Below are 22226 nucleotides of genomic sequence, written 5' to 3'. Positions count from 1 at the left end.
AAATTTTTTGTGGAACTATTTGGTTGAAAATTGTTGTTCTTTTAGCTGAAATATCAGCTATTACATTTTTTCTGTAAAATTCATCTTTCGGGATAAGAATTAAACTATTTTCTAAACATTCGCCTTTTTATCTTGAAAATCTCACTATTTTTGTTTGATACAACTGTTTTTGGTTAAAGTTTGATATTTTTTGCTTAAAATTTCATCTTGATTAAAAATAAATTTTTTTGTCGACCACGTGTTTGAAAATTCATCTTTGTAGGTTAATCATTCATCTTTTTTAGTAGAAGAATAATTTTTTGATTGGAAAATCATCTTTCTTGGTTTTAAATCAACTTTTGTTATTGGTAACTCGACTGGCTTCCAAAAACATAATTTTTTTGGTTTGATAATGTAACTATTCGGTTGAAAATTCATCTCTTGCTTTGAAAAATAAGTTTTTTGTTGCAAATTCATGTTTTCCGGTTTAAAAGACAACTGTGTTCTAACAAATATTTTTTTCTAAATCATTTGACTTTCTGGTCGAATTTTAATCTCTTTGTTGTTGAAAATGTAAATACTTTGTTAAAAATTAACGTGTTTTAGTCGTTCATTCAACTATTTCCTTGGAAATTCGTGTTCTCTGATTTAATTCAACAATTTTTTTTAATATCTTTTTTGTTTAAAATGTTAAATAATACATTATTGGTTGCGAATGCATCTTTTTTAGTTGAAAATTGAACCATTTGGTTGAATATTAAACTTCTTTATTCAAAAGTATTTTTCTTGGTTGAAACTTAATTTTTCGAACTGAAAATTTAACCTCCTTTTTTGGTTAAATATTAAAATTGTATTATTTTGTTGAAAAATTGTTTTTCATTGGATCAAAAGTAGTCGTTTAACTGAAAATTTAATTATTCCATTTTTCGTTGAAAATTCAAGTTTACTTGGATGAAGGTCTAATTATTTTTTTAAAAATTCATTTTTTTCTTATTTAAAGATTCATATTTTTTTCTTGAAAATTGAAATGTTTCGTTAAAAAATCAACGTCTTTAGTTGAATTTAACTTTTTCTGATTGAAAAAAATCTGTTTGGTTAAAAGGTTGTCTTTACATTTTTTGTTAGGAATACATTTTTTTTGTATTTCAACTACAATTGGTTGAGAGTGGAACTACTGTGTTAAAAATTAATTTGCTGTTGTTGTTGTTGAATATTCATCATTTCAGTTAAAAGTTTATCTCTGATCGAAAATTCATGTATTTTGTTGAAAAAAAGTTTTTTTTCAGTATAAAATTAATATTGTTGGTTTAAAATGTATATCTTTGCTTGAAAGATGAACAATTATGTTGATTTAGCATGGTTTCCACATTAATTTTATTTAAAAGAATTTATTCCACTATTTTCATGAAAAATCATCCTGTTTCCCCCGTTTTGAAAGCATTTTGGGCTATGCAGTATGTTTTTTTTTTACAATTAGTATTTCCCTAGAATTTCTAATAGCTTCAGAATGAACAATTTTGATTCGATTCCAATATTTTCAGCGTTGTAAAGAAGAAGACCCGACCCTCGTCACTCAGTACAAACCAAAACGTTCCGACCGAGAAGATAGAAAACACAAGAAACATCGAGAAAAAGAGCGCGCTCATCGCCACGAAACTATAACAGATTGGGACGCACCCGTCGTCAAAAAGTCTTCAAAACGTTGCGGCGAATGCACCGGATGTCTTCGTACTGAAAACTGCGGAAAGTGCGACGCCTGCAGGTACAATTTCTTTTTCAACTTTAAACCCAGTAGTCGAATTTTCAACAAAAGTTATATTCTCAACCAAAAATGGAATAGTTGATATTTCAAAAACAAAATTTGAATTTCAAATTAAAAACACTTGATTTTAACAAAAAAAGGTGAATAATTCTGAACAAAATACAAACATTTTTAATCATATAGTTTAATTTTTAAACAAGAAGATTATTTTTCAAGCAGACAAGTCGAATATTTTTCTGTAGAAATTGTATATTTTTTGGTTATAAATGCAACTGTCTGGTTAAAAATTAATCTGTTTCGGTTTGATGGAAAATTTAACTATTTGGTTGAATGCGTGTGTGTTTTTTTGTGGTTAAACATTATTTTGTTTTTTTGTTTGTTTATTCAACTGTTTTTGTTTTATTTTAAATTTTTAGATCGAAATTCAACTCCTTCGTTGAAAGTTTAATAATTCTCTTGAAAATTCGACTCTTTTTTTTTGTTCGTTAACATGCATTTTTTTAACAGAAAAATTTAACTATATTGTTGAAAATTCAACTGATTAGTTGTAAATTAACTTTTTTGATGAAAATTCATATTCTTGGGATGAAAATTAAGCTATTTGATATAAAATGAAACTTTTTTGTAGAAAATTTTTTTTCTTCATTGCAAATTATTTTTTTAGGTTGAAAATTCAACTATTTGCTTAAAAATTCGTCTTGTCCGCTTGTAAAATAATCTTCTTTTTTGACGATTTAACTATTTGATTAAAAAATTATGTATTTTGTTGAGAATTCATCTTTTTTGGTAGAAAAAAAGTTTCTTTGGTTAAAAAAAATTGATCTCTGTCTTTAAAATTCATCCTTTTCTGTAGATATTGTATATTTTTTGGCAATAAATGCAACTGTATCGTTAAAAATTCATCTGTTTCGGCTAAAAATGAACTTTTTTGGTTGAAAATTCACATTTTTGCGTCGAAAAATTCAACTATTTGGTTGAATACATATTTATTTTCTTGAAAGATTAATACCTTGGAAGTTTAATACCTTTCTTGGTTAAAGATTCACAATTTTAGTTGAAAATTCGATGTAATTTTTTTTCGTTAAAAATGAAGTTTCTTAACAGAAAAATTTAAATATGTCGTTGAAAATTCTACTGATTAGTTGTGAATTAACTTTTTGATTAAATTTCATATTCTCGGGTTGAAAATTCAACTATTTGGTACAAAATGAAACTTTCTTGTAGAAAATTCGTTATCTTTATTAAAAATTATTCTATTAGGTTGAAAATTGCACTATTTCATTAAAAATCCATGTATTTGCTTAAAAATTTGTCTTGTCTGCTTGAAAAACAATCTTCTTTTTTTACAATATAACTATTTGGTTAAAAAATTATGTATTATGTTGAGAATTCATCTTTTTTGGAAGAAAAACAGTTTCTTTGGTTAAAAATGCAACTTTTTTTAATAATAAGTTGAACTATTTTTTTACAAGTCAATTTTTTGTTTCATAATTTAATTTAATTTGTAATTTGTTGTTAAAAATTGATTTTTCCAACTAAATATTGAACTGGTCTGTTGAAAATGAAAATTCAACAATTTGATTGCATTTTTCTATTATAAAAAATTTGTATATGATTGAAAATTCAACTATGTTGTTAAACATTCATCTCTTTGTTTTTAAAATTTATCCTTTTTTGTAGAAATTGGTTATAAATGCAACTGTTTGGTTAAAAATTAATCTGTTTGTGCTAAAAATTACCTTTTTTTGTTGAAAATTCACATTTTTGCTTCGAAAAATTCAACTATTTCATGGAAAATTTAATTATTTGTTTAAGTATATATATATATATGTAATATGTATGTGTATGTGTATTTTGTTGAAATTTGCTTTGTTTTAATCCGACTGTTTTTTTGTTTTAAATATAAATCTTTTTGTAATGAAATATTAATTCTCTTTAGATAGAAAATTCAATTCCTCCGTTGGAAGTTTAATAACTTTCTTGAGAATTCTCTTTCTTGCTTGCAGATTCACAATTGTAGTCGAATTTTGAATTAAAATTATGAATCTTCGACCGCAAAAGTGCATTTTTAAAAAAGTTTTTAAACTTTCAACGAAGGAGTTGAATTTTCAACCTAAAGGGATTTGATATTTCATGAAACAAAGATTTAAATTTAAAAAAAAAAACGTTTGAATTAACACAACAAAGATGAATTTTCAACAAAATGCATAAGTATATTCAACCAAATAGTTAAATTTTCTATCGAATTGTTGAACTTTCAACAAAAAAGTTAATTTTTAGCAGAAGCAGATTAATTTTTAACAAAAGATGAATTTTAAAACTAAAAATATGAGCGTTTAACAACATAGTTGGATTTTTAATCATATAAAAATTGTCTATAATAGAAAAAAATGCATTCAAACTCTTGTTAAAAATTTAACTGTTTTATTGACTTATTTTGTGGAAATTCAACAATTACGCTTTTCCTGGATTTTCTTGATTGAAGATTAAATTTTGTATTAAAAATTCTTTTTTTTTTAGGTTTTAAAAATCAACTGTTTTCTAAAATGTTGGACATTTTGTTTGGAACTTAAACTTTTTTTTGAAAATGTAATTATTTTGTTGGAAATTCAAGTTGTGTGTTAAAAAGTCAGTTTTTTTGTAAAGAAACAATCTTCTCAGTTTGAAATTTCCTCTTTTTTGGACAAAAATGAAAATTTTGGCTTTAAAATGAACTATTTTGTTGAAAATTCATATTTTGGTTTAAAATTGCTCCTTTTTTATTTTTTATTTTTGGGTTTAAAAATCAACTTTTTTCTAAAATGTTTGAGATTTTTGCTTTGAAATTCAACTATTTTGTTGAAATTTTCATTATTTTGTTCAAGTTTTTTTTATCAAAAGCTCAACTGTCATATTTTCGTCTTTTGGAATAGAAATTTATATTTTTGGATTAAAACTTGAATTCTGGCTGAAAAAAGAACAGTTGTTAGTTGAAGTTTAATAAATATACAAGAAAAAAAAATCAAATCAAATTGTTGAATTTTCATTTTCAACAAAGTAGTTGAATCCTCAATAAAAAAAGATTAATTTTTAATGAAATAGTTGCATTCTGAACCAAATCAACCAATCAGTTGAATTTTAAACAATGTAGTTAAATTTTCAGTTGGTTTAGTAAAGTGTACAGTTAAAAAGTACAGTTGGTAAGTGGTTTAACTTATTCAAAAAACAAAAATTTAATTAAAACAAAAATAGTTGTATTTTTGTTACCAAAGAAACGGTTTTTCTACTTAAAAGACAAATTTTAAGTGAGAGAAAATTGATTTTTAACAAAACCAAAAATCAAATTCATGAATAAAATGATAAATTTGTAAATAAAAAAATCATCTTTTAATAAAGTAGTTTAACTTTCAACCATGAAGTTGAATTTTCCACCTAAAAACATTAATTTCCAACGAAAAAATTTATTTTCATACAAATAGTCGAATTTTCTACTGTTTATAAACCAACAAGATGACCTTTATACAAATATGTAACATTTTCAACACTATTTTTCTACTATTTGGAGAAAAATCACACTAAATCTTACTGTTTTTCATGACTTATTAAAGTACGTATATTAAACTTTCAACCATGTAGTAGAATTTACAACAAAAAATGCAATAGTTGATATTGTTACAGTAAAATTAATTTTAAATAAAAAACAGTCGAATTGAACCAAAAAAGATGAATTTCCAACAAATAGATAACTTTTTAACAAAATAGTTTGATGTTCAAACAAGAAGATTATTTTTCAAGCAGAAGATACGAATTCTCAAACAACTGCATACATTTTTAAAAATAGTTGAATTTTTAACCCAAAATCTTCCAACAAGAAAGTGAATTCTCAAGAAAATCTGAATTTTCAACAAAAAAGTTAGTCTTAATCGAAACAGATTTATTTTTAACCAGGCAGTTGAATTTACAGCCAAAAAAGATAATATTTCTACAGAAAATCAATTTTAAAACCAAAAAGATGAATGTTTAACAACAGAGTTGAATTTTCATTAAAATACACAAATTGTTATACAAGAAAAAAATGCAATAAAATTGTTGAATTTTCATTTTCATCAAAATAGTTAAATAGTTAGTTGGAAAAATGATTTTTTGGAAACAAAAAATAAATAAACTAAAATTATGAATGTTGAAACAAAAAATAGACTTGTAAAAAAATAGTTCAACTTATTTAAAAAAATAGTTATATTGTTAACAAAATAAACTGTTTTTCTACCAGAAAAGGACAAATTAAAAAAAAGACATCAATTTTTAACAAACTAGTTGAATTTTCAATTAAGAAGATTAACTTTGTACCATAAGAGATTAATTTTTTTTACAAAATATATACATTTTAAACTAAATAATTAAATTTTCTGCCATGAAGTTTAATTTCCTACCAAAAAAGAATTTTTTAACAAATGACATACATTTTTAACTATATAATTTGAACAACGGATGTAATTTCAGTCTAAGTTGTATTTGATTGTTACATATATTATTTTCGCTTCTAAAAAATTGTAAACTAAACATTTGAATTTTTAATAAAGAGAACTAATTTGCAATAAAAAAAAGAATTTTCGAAAAAACAGTTGCATTTTTTATCAAATTGTAGAATTTCAAACCAAAGAATTCGAATTTCTAACAAAAAAGTTTATCTTTAACCATCAGATGAATTTATAAGTAAATAATTAAATTTTCAGTGAAGAAAATTAATTTCTAACAAGAAAAAAAAACGAATTCTTAACTAAAATTATGAATTAAAAAAAAACACACAAATTAAATTTTAAGAAAGTAGGTCAACGTTCAACCATGGAGTTGAATTTGCCACTTAAAACCATTGATTTTCATTGAAATTTAAACAAAATAATATTTGATTAAAAATAACAAAAATATGTGTCAATTTTCTACCTGAATGTTGATTTTTTTTAGCCAGAAATACAAATGTTCCACAAAATAGTTGAATTTTTAACAAACAAGTTAATTTTCAAACCGAAGGAGATTAATTTTTAATCAGAAAGTTGCATTTTTCTCCAAAAAGATACCGTTTTTACAGAAAGATATAAATGTTTAAACCAAAACGACAAATATTCAAGAAAATACTTGATTGTGCAACCAACAAAATTTGTTAGTTAAAAAGAAAAAGAATTTCAAGCCCAAAAGATGAGTTTTTAACAAAAATGTTGCATTTTCAAAAAAATAATTTTATTTTGAACCAAACTTTAACATTTTTAATTTAAAAAATATTAATTAGTAACAAAAAAATTTAACAGTGGAATGGGTACATCGGTACAAAAAGTGTATAAATGAGTAAGTATTTGGACAATTGATGGACTCAATAATATTTTTAATAAAAATTGACATTCATCTGGAATATTATTAAAATATTAAAATAGAAAACTGAAAATTTGGCACAGTTTTTGTTCTAGAACTATACAATTTTAAATTCGTACTTTTCACAAATTAAATAAATTCAACCTTTTTTGACACTATTGTTGTTTTCTTCAAATCTGTGACACTTATTTACACGATTGTTGATCTCGGAAGTTAGTCTGAGAGGCATCTGGTGATCAAATTAATCTAAAATAAAAAGTGTTGTTTTGTTTGTCAAGACACCTGAAAAAATTCGGCCCATCCGTAAGATTAAAGCTGCGCTGCGTCCAGAAAACGTGTCGCATATCTGGTGATCCTCTGAAACTGAAAAGCCTGAGCAAAAGTTCGAAACCGAGCCGAAAACGAAGACGAGACTCAAGTAATGAAAGAATCGAGCATCTAGATCCGCCAATTCACTGTTACGGTCCAGCCTGTGCGAAACAGTCGCGTCTCGGCAGCAAATACTGTTCAGACGAGTGCGGAATGAAACTCGCGACGAACCGAATTTACCAGGTTCTTCCGCAAAGACTCCAGGAATGGGCGATGACGCCCTGCATAGCCGAGCAAAATAATAGAAGAGCTCTTGAGTCGGTGAGAAGACAGCAGCATGACGTTAGGCGAATTTTACAGGAATTGGACAAGAGACACGCGGAATTGGATCATATTGTCGAGAGAGCAAAGCTTTTGACCATCGATCCCAAGGCTGAAGTTGATGAAAATGATGACATGGAGATGAGCACCTACTGCATCACTTGTGGACATGAAATCAGTTCGAAAAATGCGATTAAGCACATGGAAAAGTGTTTTAATAAGGTAAGAGATAGAGCTCTTAAATTGCCAGGAATTTATGTTTTGGGGCAAATGCTCTCGAGAATATGCTCCAGCATTTTTAAGTTCGAAGAGAGCATTTTTTTTTTTTTAGTTGAAGATTTAGCATTTTATTTGGAAATTTACTTTAGCTATGACATTTTTTTATAGGTATTCATCTTTTTCGTTAAAAAATGTTTTGTTTCGTAGAAAATTTAACGAATCTATTTTTTCTTAATAATTCATTTCTTTAGATGAAAAAATTCGTTTTTTTTTTATAGAAAATTAATATTTTTGGTTGAAAATTTATATCTTTATATTTGATATATTTGATTTTTTGTGTGTAGAAAATTCATCTTTTGGGCTTAAATTTGAATTATTTTATTAAAAATTCATTGTTTTGTTGTAAATTCGTTTTTTATTTTAATTTATAGAGCATTTAAGAGGATTTAAAGCATTTATTGATCAAACAAATTTATACCGTACACGTTGTCGTCGAAAGACGTATAGGTTGCACAAAAATGCCAAAAGAAACTGTTCCGTTTTTTTGTTTGTTTTTTTTTACGAATTTCACAGATTAAGAAGCCATTTAACTCAAAATGTTAGCTGCTCGCTTCTAAAAATGGCAATAAAAATCAATCTTTCATTATTTTAACATGTTTTACTCATTTAGACATAAGTAATCATTTCATGTTGGATTGACTTTCGGTTGGTATAATTAATATAAATGAATAATATTATAATGATTTCTTGCGTGATATTGTCTGCTCTTTTCGAATTTGAAGTCAAAATTTAAACGTTTTGCACTGCAAGGTTCACATATTCGAAGAAAGGCAATTATATTCAAAATTAAATGTAATCTAATTTTAAAATTCAATTATACCACTTTTGGCATTATCCAGAAACCACGACGGTTTGATGATGGTTGATGATGATGGTTTCCTTTTTTGTTTGTTTTTAATTATTTTATATTTTGATTATATTTTTAATGTTTGAAATGTGTTAATAAGAATATGTAATAAAACTAAAGATTGTATTTTCAATCATAATAAATAACTGAAGTTTAACAACATATAATAAATAGAATTCAATATAACAATTTTTTTTCAAAGATTAACGATTTCAATTGTAGTTAAATTAATTGAATTACAGATCTAGATAATTATTTCTTAAGCCAAATGCGCTAGACACGTAAAGAAGAGAACTCGATCACTGCTTTTTGCAATCTTTGAGCGTACGAAAGATTATTCATAGAATTGACTTTATGGTGCTCCCAAACTTTAATGAATTTTCTATGGACTGACTCCCCAGCTTGCTCAGACCATAATCCAAGTCCTTCATTATTCAAAAAATGCAAAACATTTCTTAAATGTTCTAAAAGTACGTGGATTTTAAGCGTTTCAGATACTTGTGTACTTTTAAAAGCTTTTCTTAATTCATTAAGTTTATCATGTAAATGTGTGATAACTTTTTCTACTGAAAAACAAGAAGACAAAATCTTATCCATAGCATTGAAAGTAGCGATGTAAGGTCCAATAGCAAAATATCCCACACCCTCATATATTTCGGGATCTTGTAGTGCGTCCGATTCTTTAAAAAGTTTTTGGCAGGCATTACCCTAACAAATGTCTGCATGGTAGTTCTTAGAAATTAGATGTAGTTTTTGTGGCTATGTCAAGGCTTTCTCTCTTCCAAGAAGAGGGACGAGACCATTCCAAAACATGTGATTTATGAAAACTTGTAGGATATATAATTCTGGAATCACACAGTTTTCAATTACATACATGGAATCGTCTTCCTCAAGAAGTGAAGCATTTATAGTACTGTGGTGATGCATAGCTACTTTTTTCTTATTTGTGATACAAAAATGGTTGAAGTCGCTTCTCATATCTCCGTAACTTTTTAAACGTAAACATTTGTTATTTACAGTGAAAAAATCACCTTCGTCCTCAGAATTGTTTTTTTTTCGTTTTGATAGATTAAGTCATCATCTTCAGTAGATCTTAAATCAGTCAAAGAGATAAAACAATAGGGGTATGGGTACATCGACGAAGCTGTTTGCTGACCATTAAGAATAAGAAAAACTTTGAAATCACAAACTAACTTAAAAGGAATTTTATTTATACTGGTGAGATTAAATAACAATTGTATGTTGTCATAAGTTTCTTTTACTTCTGGAACCACAAAAAGTAAAGCAGACGTTCAACGCTGCAAAATCGTCTCGCAAATTCCTTTCTTCTAAAATGTACTACAATAATTTTTCAGAATCTGCCCAGTTTTATTTCTGAATTTTGTACATCAATATCAGATTGTGTATCATTATAAAAGTCCTCTAAATTTTTTGAATTTTCAGAAACATGTTTATTGTGCAAGTTGGTACGGAGTTTCTTCCTGCGTTTTTTCTTAAGAAGTTTGTCAACTTGCTCATTTGTCTATTTGATGCACCAGTATTTACTTTGAAATTGCCTAAGCTTTCATTAGTAAAAACATTTTTTTTTCTTTTGGACTAATCATTGCAATTAATTTAGATCCCGATGACTTAACTTTAAAGATATATCACTTCTACTAGAATCACCACAAGAATCAATTTTTCTTTTTAGTAAGGTACTGGTTATTTTTTCCTGTTGATTTTCAGGCAGTTTTTCGATTAGTTTTATTACATTACTTACAGGTTTAGTATGGGTGGAGCATTGATGATTTTTGCCTCTTCCTACGTGCTGAAAATAAGTATTACAAATTTTCATTGTTGACGCAGTTTTATGTACAACATTAGGTTTTGAAGTTGGCAATGAACTTGAATCGTCGGGTTGTTTATTACCTACTATCGGGACTTTGACTGATGCACTTCGAACTTTACCTATTCCTCTCAGAACTTTTTTATAAGAAGTTTTTCGGACAGTCGTGCAAATGTAGCAACTGCTCTTTCACTTAAAGTTTTGCGACATGTGCCACCTTAGAGGAAACTTAGAGTCGTGCCTACTGAATTCTTTATTTAGTTTTTTATAAGATCTTCGATTTTATCTGTGACATTAAATTCTGATGAATAATTAGAAACTTTTATTTTCTAGCCACAAGGTGCGCAAACTTTGTGACGATTTTCCTCGTGCTCACATTTAGGAGCCATCTTTCTTGTTGTTCTTTGAAGCCGACATTGCCGGGCGACAGTGACAAAAGTGGACAGACGCAGTGAAAGAAGTAAATGCACTCAGTGACAAAAGTGAGGCGCAGTGAAAAATTAAACTACTTCGTGTTACCTCTCATCCCTAAACTAAATGCCATTTTTCTTGTTGCGTCAATCGACAAAAAATCGCAAAGGATTAAAAAAGTAAAAATTGTCAAACCAACAAATTTTTAAATTATGTTTGAGAGGCTGTGTAAATTCTATGATACAAAATTTTTAAATTCTGACTTCAGATTCGAAATAAGCAGACAATTTGAAACAAGAAATCATTATAATATTATTCATTTATATTCATTATACGTACCGAAAATCAATCCAACATGAAATGATTACTTATGTCTAAATGAATAAAACATGTTAAAATAATGAAAGATTTATTTTTAGTTACATTTTTATAAGCGAGGAGCTAGGATTTTGAGTTAAACGGCTTCTTAATCTGTGAAATGCGTAAAAAAAAAACAACCAGAACAGTTTCTTTTGGCATTTTTGTGCATCCTATACGTCTTTCAACGACACCGTGCGTAATCTCTTTTGGTTGAGGATTCAACAATTTTGTCAACAAATTATTTTTTTTTGGTTGAATAAAAGTATTTTTGGTATAAAATTAAAATCCTTTTTGGTTGAAAATTTTAGTACTCAGTTGGAAGTCGAATTAGTTTTGATAAACCTTTTTTTTTTGTTCAAAATTTAATTATATTGTTAAAAAACATCTGTTTCAAATGAAAATTTAACTTGTACCTATTTTGTTCAGAATTTATCATCTAAAGTTGAAAATTCAAATGTTTTGTTAAAATTTCCTATATTTGATCGAAAATTCGAATTTTTCGGGAGAATATTTAAGCTTCTTGGTGACTAATTCCTCTTTTTGGTTGAAAATTCCTTTAAGAATTCAAATATCTGGTTGAAAAATTATGTACTTTGTTAAAGTTTAGTCTATTTTTGTAGAACATTCATCTTCTTGGTTGAGAATTGATCTTTTTAGATGAAAACTAGTTTTTTTTCTGATTTAGAATTAATGTTTTTATCTGAAAATGAACTGTTCCATTTTTGGTCGAAAATTGATCATTTTTGATCGAAATTTAATCTTCCTAGTTGAAAATTTACATTGATTTTATTGAAAATTAAGTTTTTAACTGAAAATTTAATTAATACATTTTTAGCTAAAAATTAATCTATTTAAGGTGAACATTCATTTATTTGTTGAAAATCCGTCTTTTTTGGTAGAAGAGTACTCACTCAGTTGAAATTTTATCTTTTTGCTAAAAAATTAGTTTCTGTGATTAAACATGAAACTATTTTTTTAAAAGTTAGTTTCTTTTTTGGTTGAAAATTGATTTTAGTAACTAAATTTTAATTATTTCCTTCTGGCAGAAAATTTGATCTTTTTAGCTGAAAATTCACTTTAGCTATGACATTTTTTGACAGAAATATAATCTTTTTCTTTAAAAAATGTTTTGCTTTGTAGAAAATTTACATAATCTATTTTTTTCTTAATAATTCATTTCTTTGGTTGAAACAATTTTTTGGTTAAAAATTCGGTTTTTTTTTTAATAGAAAATTAATATTTTGAGTTGAGGATTAAAATTTACTTTTCTAACTTAAAATTGAAATATTCTAGTTTTTGGTTAGTAAATTTATCTTTTTTTAGTTAAAAAGGATATATTTGATTGAAACTGTATCTTTTTTCGTGGAAAATTCATCTGTTGGATTTGAAATTGAATTATTTTATTAAAAATTAGTTTTTTTAAATTCATTGTTTTTACTGAAAATTGAATTCTTCTATTTTTGTTTAAGAAATCATTTTTTTAGTTGAAAAAAATGATTTTGTTGAAAATTCATTTTTTATTTTTATTTATAAGAAAATATTGATTATAGACCATGTAGGCAAACAAGATTAACGTCAAAATTATCAATACATTCTATACTTTTACAAAAACATGCTAGAGTGAAATAAGCATATACTTTTTTTAAGTTACAGAGTTGATTCTGATATTAAATAATTTAAAAGATCATATTAAAAGCCTTAATAGTTTTGAATTTAATAATTTTATATGGAAATACAAATCAATTTTGCATTGAAAAGCTTAAAATTGTACAATTTCAAAAAATGGAATCAAGTTACAGCAATCCTCTTTTGTATTATTTATTTTCTTTTTCAATTTAATATCTTAAAATGTTCCGATTTTTAGTTGCAGATTTAAACAAATAAATCATTTCAAATTGAAAAATATTTGATTGGAAAGTTTCAAGAATGAATAATAATTCTAAAGGAAGATTTTACATTAAGAATGGAAGTTAAAATAAAAAAAATAAAAACTAAACTATCTAAAATTAATACATCAGTAAATTAATAATCGCGGTAACTCTAAATGGTTACATTTATAGAGTTCAGAATTTATACGTTTAACGTTGAATTTTTTCGTTCCTTAGGTTTCAATTTTACAATAAAAATTGCTTTGGTTACATTTTAAAAAGCATAATGTGCGATTTAAAAATTATAAATTTTTAAGCTATTTAAATTTACTTTAAATAATTGAAATTTGAATGGGTTTGAGTCTAAAAAAGTTTTAATAGCACAATTGTTTGTGATTAAACTTTTTTCCCGTTTTAAGTTAAGTTCACATTCGCTTAAGTTTCAATGTTCCAGAGTAGACTTCTTTTAATTTTTAATGTTCTCCATTTAAAATTCCTATTTATTTTAAACATTTTTTCTTCGAATAATTCAATTAATTTTTAATTTAATAAAAATTGGTCGAATCAGCTTTAATCTCATATTATAATTTTTTTTTAAAGAACACAAATTTAAAACTCTCGAATAATTAAAAGATTTGGCTTTGAAAAATTAAATAATTTAGTTTTAAATATTAAATTGTTGAAGCTTAATCGCTTTGAATTTAAAATAATTTAAATTCGCGTTTTCAATTTTTAATTTCCATAACTGAAATCTTAAATATTCAGTTTTTATCGTTTTCACATTGTTCTATTTTCGAAATTTTAATCTGAAATGAGGCAATTTCGTAATTCTTCAATTTAAAATAAAATTATTTAATTTTTAGTGTTTTGACTTATAAATTATGCAATTCATCTTCTTTTTCTAATTAAATTGTCCAAAATCATTCCATATATATTTTTTATTTCAGACGCTTTCAATTCGAAACAATTAATTATTGTTTAAAAAATATTTAAAAGGTATTGTTAAACATTTGGTCTAATAATGGTTTTATAAATTTTTATATTTTTCATGTTAGGAAATAAAAATCCAGAGACTGTGTTTTCCTATTATATATTATATTATATATTATATATATTATATATTTATCCTACTTATTATATGATTCAAAGTTCATCGGTTTCTTAAAAAAAGGTTTGCTGATGCTTATCGATTTTCGCAATTGATCGTATATGTGAACAAAAACGTTGGGTTTTCGCAAAGAGAGTTATATTTTTCTAAACCGGGAGAAATTTCGAAGATGAAAATTTAATAGATAGTGGCCACTCTGAAACAAATTAAATTAGGATTTTTAAAATCTATGTTATATCTTTATTCATAATAATTACATTATTTAAATTTCAGAAGATTAATAATATTAGCGCAAAAAAAAAGTTCTTTCTAAATACATTTTAAACACTTTTTAGTTCAGTTTTAAAATAAAAAAATATGAATTTTGAACCTAAGTAATTAATGTTTAACTAAAATGATGCATATTCAATCAAAATTATGGATTTTTAACCAAATAGTTATTTGAATTTTTAACAAAAAATATTAATTTTCTATCAGAAAAGAGTCATTTTCAACAAATTACATGAATTTTCATCTAAAAAAGATCCATTTTCAGGGTGGCGACTTGACTAGGAAACCATGAAAAAACCGCGAATTTAATTAAAAAACCGAGAGCTTACTTCTGATCGAAGTAAAATTCAAGTGTTCATTATTTTTGTAATTTTGGTTAATTTAGAAAAATTATTTTTGCTTCATCTACAGTCGCAGTAGAAAATTTAACTATTTTTCTGAAAATCCATTTTTGTTGTTAAAAATTAGATTTTTAACAGAAAATTGAACTATTCTATTTTTGGTTCAAAGTGTATCTTTTTTTGGATGAAAACTCAACTATTTGGTTGAAAATTGATATTTTTTATTTTTAACTATTTGTTTGAAAATGTATTTACTATGTGAAAAATTCGCCTTTTTTGTTGAAAGTTATTCTTCACGATTGAAAATCCATCTTTTTGGTATAAAATTCAACTATTCCATTTGAAGATTCATCATTTTAGTTCAAAATTCATCAGTTTGGTTGAAAATTAATTCCTTCAACTGCAAATTTGAATGTTCATTTTTGGTTGGAAATGGATCTTTTCTTGTTTTAAATTCAACAATTTTCATGACATTTTTTTAATGACAAATTTAACTATTTCGTTGAAAATCCATTCTTTTCGGTTAAAAATTCAAGTATTCTAATTAAATAATAATCAGTTTAGTTGAAAAATCATCACTTAGGCTGCAAATAAAATTACTTGGTAAAAGTTCAACTCTTTTGTTAAAAATTAATTTTTTTGTTAGAAGATTCATCATTTTAATTGAAAATTCAATTATTTGGTTGAAGCTATTTAATTGAAAACTTTTTTTTGCTTTGGATGATATAGAATTTTTTGCCGAAAATTTAACTATTTTTTTGAAAATTGGTTTCTTTTTTGGTTAAAAATTATTTTGTCTTAAACTTAAAAATTATCTATTATTATAGTTGAATATTCCATAATTTTATATAAAAATTAATATCTTTGGTTGAAAATTAATTTTTTTTAAATTAAGAATATAATTATTCAATTTTTGGTTGAAAAATGATCTTTTTTAGTTGAAAAATCGTGGTTTTTGGTAGAAATTAATCTTTTTGGTTGAAAATTCATCTCGTTGGTCACACATGAAATTATTTCAGTAAAAAATGCATCATTTTAGTTAAATCTTCACCAGTTACGTTGTAAATTGAACCACGAGTTACGTTGAAATTTACAGGGAAATTGAAAATATTGACCATGGAAAACCGAGAAATGACCGGGAATTTGAAATCGTTCGCCGAATCGCCACCCTGATTTTCATTCAAAGTTAGTATAGTTAAAATGTTATAAAAATAAGTATAATTATTTTTCAACCAAAAATAGAATAATTAATTTTTTAGTGAAAACAATCATTTTTCAATAAAAAAATTAATTCTCAAGAAAATAATTCAATTTTTAACCCACAAGATGAATTTTCTACCAAAAAAGATACAGTTTCTATAAAACATTAGTTAAAAGTAAATTTTAAACAACCAAAAGTGGAATAGTTACATCTGCAGTTAAAAAAATTAATTTTCGATTAAAAAGAAACGAATTTTCAGCCAAAAAAGTTAATTTTTAACTAAATATTTTGTTGCAACCGAAGAAATGAATTCTTAAGAAAAACTAGAATAGTTAAATTTTCTACAAAATAGAATATTTTTTAACGAAAAAGTTAACATATCCATAAAAAAACGTAAATTTTACACCCAAAAAATGGAACAGTTAAAATGAATTTTCAACTAAAGTGATAAATCTTCTACTAAAAGAATTAATTTTTTAACCAAATACATGCATTTTTAACTAAAAAGATAAATTTTCCACCAAAAATAAAATACTTAAATTTTCAGTGAGTAAAATAAATTTTCAACCAAAAAAGAAAAAACTTTGCAACAAACTAGTGAAATCTTTAACTACAGAAATTAATTGTGCTGTAAAAAACTTAATTTTTAACATATCTAAGTAAATTTTCCGCGAAACAGTATAATTTTCAACCAAGAAGATTAAATTTCTATATAAAAATATACATTTTCGACAAGAAATGAAGCATTTACATTTTCAGTTAAAAAAATAGATTCTGAATAAGAAAAAACTAATTTGAAACCAAAAAGATTAATTTCTAAAAAATCACATAAATTTTAGACCCAAATATACGGATTTTTAAAAAAGTACATGAATTTGCAACCAAAGTTTTGAATTTTTAAAATAATTTTTAAAAAAAGGAATTAGTCACCAAAAAGCTTAAGTATTCTCCCACAAATTCGATTGTTCAATAAAATGCAGAAATTTTAAAACAAATATTTGAATTTTCTACTTATAAAGATAAATTTTGAACCTGAGAAATGAATTTTTAATTAAAATGTCGAATCTTTGATCAAAATATGAATTTTTATCTAAATAGTTAGTAAAACTTTCAACCCAAGAGATTAATTTTTAACAAGAAAACAAAAAAAAATCAATTTTCAACAAAAGAGAAAAATTTACAACAAAAAAGTTAATTTTCGACTATATAGTGAATTTCTTCAGCCAAATGTTTTAATTTTATACCCCCCTAATTACGGCCAAATTTAAAAAAGGTTAAATTTTCAACCAAAGAGATGAATTTTAAACTGAAGTTATAAATTTTTAACCAAACGAATCAACATTTTCAAAAAAAGAAGTGAATTTTTAACAAAAATGTTCGTGATTTTTCAACCAACTAGTTGAAATTTCTACCAAAACAGTTGAATTCTACAAAAAAAGATGCATTTTTAACAAAAAAGTAGCTAAATAAAATAAATAAACAGTAAATAAATGAGAAATAAATAATAAACTAATAATAAATAAATAAAAATAGCTGAATAGTTGAATTTTCAACAACAAAAAAGGTAGATTTTCTCACCAAAAGAGATAAATTTTTTAACTTAAAAGCCGTATTTTGATCCAAGAAATAACAAAAAAATGTCCACTTGAATTTTCAAACCAAAAAGTCGAATTTTCTTGAAAACAGTTTAATTTGCAAACCGAAAAGATAAATTCAAATGAATACATGTATTCTTAGCGAAAAATTTAATAGTTAATATTATTTAAACTAAAAAATATTTAAATTGAAATCAAACACAGTTGAATTTAACTTAAAAAAAAAACGAATTTTCAATCAGATAAATTAGATTTTTTTACCAAGATAAGTTTTGAAACAAGAAAGGGAAAAAATTGCAATGGAATTGTTGCAGTGTCAAGCCAAGAAGATTTGGAGGACATTTTGGAGGTCTTAAAAACAAACATTTGTTTTGCATTAACATTATTGATCCTCTAGGTGTAAGATTTTTTTAAAACCTGAAAGAAAAAATTTATAACGGTCAGAGAAGATGGAAAATTGTTTGAGGGAAAGTCATCTAATTTTAAAATTGGGATTTAGTAGCAGCCCCGCAGCTAAAAGAGTTTTCCATGTGGAGTCACCTTTAATTTGTAATGGAACGGGTGCCTTCACACGGAAAATTATTTTAGCGTAATCTATAGTCTCGTATTCCAAATGAAATATCTTCCTATTTTGAAATTACATATGGATCCTTTTATTTGCAGTACGAATCCCAAGAATCTTTTGGGTCAAGCTTCAAAACGAGAATCGAGGGCCAGGTGATGTTCTGCGACTTTTACAACTCCGTGAACGGCACATACTGTAAAAGACTTCGAGTACTCTGTCCCGAGCACTGCAAGGATCCAAAAATCACCGACACCGAAATCTGCGGTTGTCCTCTCGTGACGAACGTCTTTGACGTCACCGGAGAAATTTGTCGAGCTCCGAAAAAAAGCTGCGTCAAGCACCACGTCTGGGAGAAATTGCGTCGAGCTGAAATCGATATGGAGAGGGTAAGACAGTGGCTGAAAATTGACGAGTTGATTGAACAGGAAAGACAGATCCGATCGAATATGGCCTCGAGGGCTGGAGTTCTTGCTTTGATGCTTCATTCTACATATAATCACGAACTCATGGAACAAATGACGCAGGAGCAGAGCCTGAATCACATGGAAGCGATGGAGGAGGAACTCCGAAGAGGCTACGTGGATGAATGAAATTTAAATTTATTTTTTATTTAAAAGTGCCGTCAATATAATTTAAGAGTTTATTGTAAATTTATGTAACTTTAAGCAATTTCTCGGTGTGGAGGCACCTTTAATTGGGTGTGGTGCCTTCACACGGAAAACTATTATACTTTGAAATTTTATTTAACAAAAGGTGGAATAGAATATTTTTATTCTTTATTATTTTCACACACTCGAATGTCATTCTGGGCGTTTCAAGTTTTTTTCAGGTATAATTTTTTGTAGTACCAAATAGTTGAATTTTAAAATTAAGATCAGTTAAAAAATGAAATAGTTTAATTTTTAGCTTTAAAATAATAATTTTCAACAAAAAAACAAACAAATTTCAATCATTTAGTTGTTTATTATCAAATAAAAAGATAAATATTAAATTGGAATGATGAATTTTTAATTGGAATACTTGCATTTTGAACCAAAAAGTTGAATGTTCAAACAAGAAGATTATTTTTCTACTGGAATAGTTAAATTTAGAATCAAGGAGATAATTTTTCAACTAAAATAATGAATTTATAAACAAAATATCTTATTTTGAACCCAGAAGATTATTTTCTGCAAAAAAAATTAATCATCATTCAAAGAGATGAACTTTAAACTAAAATGATACTTTAACGCAAAAAAATTAACAAAAGAGTGTACCTTTCAATTAAGTAATTAAATTTTCCAAAAACGGAATAGTTACATTTTTACGTAAAATAATTAACTTTTCATAAAGAAAGAATCAACTAAAGTGATGAATTTTCAACTAAAAGTATGAATCTTTAACTAGAATACATGAATATTAAAACCAAGGCGATGAATTTTGAACAAAAAAGATTAATATTTAAATGAAATAGTTGAATTTCAAGCCATATAAATTAATTTTTAAATGAAGAAGATTGATTTCTACGAAAAAATACGAGTTTTCAAGGAAAAAATATAATTTTTGAACCAAAAATTTAATAGTTAAATATCGAATTCAAAAAAAAATAATGTTCAATCAAAAAGATTAATCTTTAACTAAATTGATTGAATATTTCACTGGAATAATTACATTTTAAGTTAAAAAGAATTTAATCTTCAGCCAAAGAAAAACCGAATTTATGCAAAAGATCTCATTCTTCAACCAAATAAATGAATTTTCAAATAAAATTGTTAATCTTCAACGTCGAAAAATTCATTTTTAAGAAATTAGTTGAACTTTCAACCGAGCAATTAAATTTTCACTCGAAAATAGATGAATCCTGATCGAAAAATATTGTAATTGATATTTCAACGAAGAAATATAAAATTTTGGTTTTTAAGAACAGTTGAATCCAACCAAAAAATACGATTTTTCAAGAAGAGTTGATTTTTTTATTAAGAAAGATTTTTCAATTAAGTGAGAAAAAATTTGCAAAGAAACTGTAGAATTTAAGCAAAAATATAAATTTTCTACCAAGTTGATTAATTTTCTACCAAAAAGATTGAAATTTAATCAAAAGTTTAATTTTTAGCTAAACCAAAAAATCATGTTCTACACAAAGGAAAACAAATTTCAATTATGTAGTTTTATTATAAGAAAAATGAGTATTAAATTAGAATGATGAATATTTAATTGGAATACTTACATTTCAAACCAAAAAGATGAATTTTCCAACAAGAAGATTAATTTTCTATAAAAAAGATCATTTTTAAACGAAATAGCCGAATTTTCAACTAAAAAAGACAATTTGAACCAATTAGTCGACTATTTTTTGTGAAAAAGAACAATTTTATACCCAAAATGGAACAGTTAAATTTAAAATTAAAAAATTAACTTTTAAACAAACTGATGAATTTTCAACTAAAACTATGAATCGCGAACTGGAATGGTTAATTTTAGAATAAAAAAAATAATTTTCAATTAAAATTATGAATCTTTGAACAAAAAATCTTATTCTGAACAAAGAAGATTTCTTTCTAAAAAAAAACGGATTTTCAACTAAATGAATGAATCCTCAACTAAAAAAAGATAAATTGTCAACTAAAATGATGAATTTTCAACCAAGAAGATTAATTTCTACCAAAAAAGACGAATTATCGATTAAAAATGATCATTTCTCCTAAAAATATTGACTAGTTAAAATTTTAATTAAAAAATTAATACTCATCGAAAGAGATGCATTTTTAACTAAAATGATGGAATATCCAACTGTAATAGTTACGATTTCAGTTTAAAAAACAAATTTTTAATTACAGAAATAAAAGAATGATCACCAAAATAAATCATTTTTTAACCAAAGAGATAAATTTTGAATTAAAATGATACTTTTAATAAAAAAAAAGAACGAAAGTGTTTAACTTTCAACTAAGTTATTAAATTTTCCAAAAATGGAATATTTAAATTTTTAGTTATAATAATTAATTTTCAATAAAAAACGAATTTTTAATTAAAGTGATGAATTTTCCAAAATATATTTAACAAAATATATATATTGAAATTTTCACCCCAAGAAATTAATTTTCCACAAAAAAAGGGTTTTCAACCAAAAGATGAATTTTAAAGCAAGAAATTTAATTTTCTACCAAAAAAGACGAATTTTCAACAAAGTAGTTTCAACTAAACATCAAATATTTAAAATTTCAGTTGAAAAAAATGTTATTACAAAAAAAAACGAATTTCTAACAGTATAGTTAAGTTTTCAAGTAATGAAATAAATTTTCTATCAAAAAAATGAATTTTCAACCAAAAAGACGAATTTTTTATTCCAAAAGATAAATTTACAGTCAAAAATGGAATATATAAATTTTTAGTTATAAAAAATCAATAAAAAGGACGAGTTTTTATTCAAATAGTTAAATTTTCATTTACAGAACTGAAGAACAGAAGAAATAAATTTTTATACCAAAATTATACATTTGTGAGCAACAAAAATGCATTTTTCAACCAAAGAAATGAATTTTCAAATAAAATTATGAATCTTCAACGTCGAAAAACTTTTTTTTAATAAATAAGTTTAACTTTCAACCAAGTAATTAAATTTTCATTCAAAAAATGATAAATCCGGATCGAAAAAAGTTAGTAACTGATATTTCAACCAAGAAATATAAAAATGTTATCAAAAACACAAGGATTTTCAACCAGACACTAGACTTTTGAACTACAAACGATCAATGTTCAACCCAAAATAGAATGTTTGCATTTTCAGTTAAAAACATTGATTTCAAACCAAGAAAAAAAGAAAAATTAAAAAAAAATACTTATATACATTAATATAAAGCTAC

The 22226-nt window shown here is 25.2% G+C and overlaps 1 protein-coding gene across 1 annotated transcript in view; it reads left to right on the top strand.

The window, feature by feature from the left end:
- Positions 1-19150, top strand: part of LOC117173160 (CXXC-type zinc finger protein 1-like) — a 23716-nt gene extending 4566 nt beyond the window's left edge. Inside the window, exons 4-6 of the mRNA XM_033361572.1 lie at positions 1521-1741; positions 7363-7936; positions 18483-19150. Of these exons, the coding sequence (XP_033217463.1) occupies positions 1521-1741; positions 7363-7936; positions 18483-18974 (1287 nt within the window). The 3' untranslated portion in view covers positions 18975-19150. The remainder of the gene's footprint in view (positions 1-1520; positions 1742-7362; positions 7937-18482) is intronic.
- Positions 19151-22226: the final 3076 nt, after the last annotated feature.

The sequence above is a fragment of the Belonocnema kinseyi genome, chromosome 5, assembly GCF_010883055.1.
Source record: "Belonocnema kinseyi isolate 2016_QV_RU_SX_M_011 chromosome 5, B_treatae_v1, whole genome shotgun sequence".
In the NCBI taxonomy this organism is placed as follows: Eukaryota; Metazoa; Arthropoda; class Insecta; order Hymenoptera; family Cynipidae; genus Belonocnema; species Belonocnema kinseyi.
The sequence above is the reverse complement of the archived record's forward strand: the minus strand, read 5'-3'. Positions and strand labels throughout refer to the sequence as shown.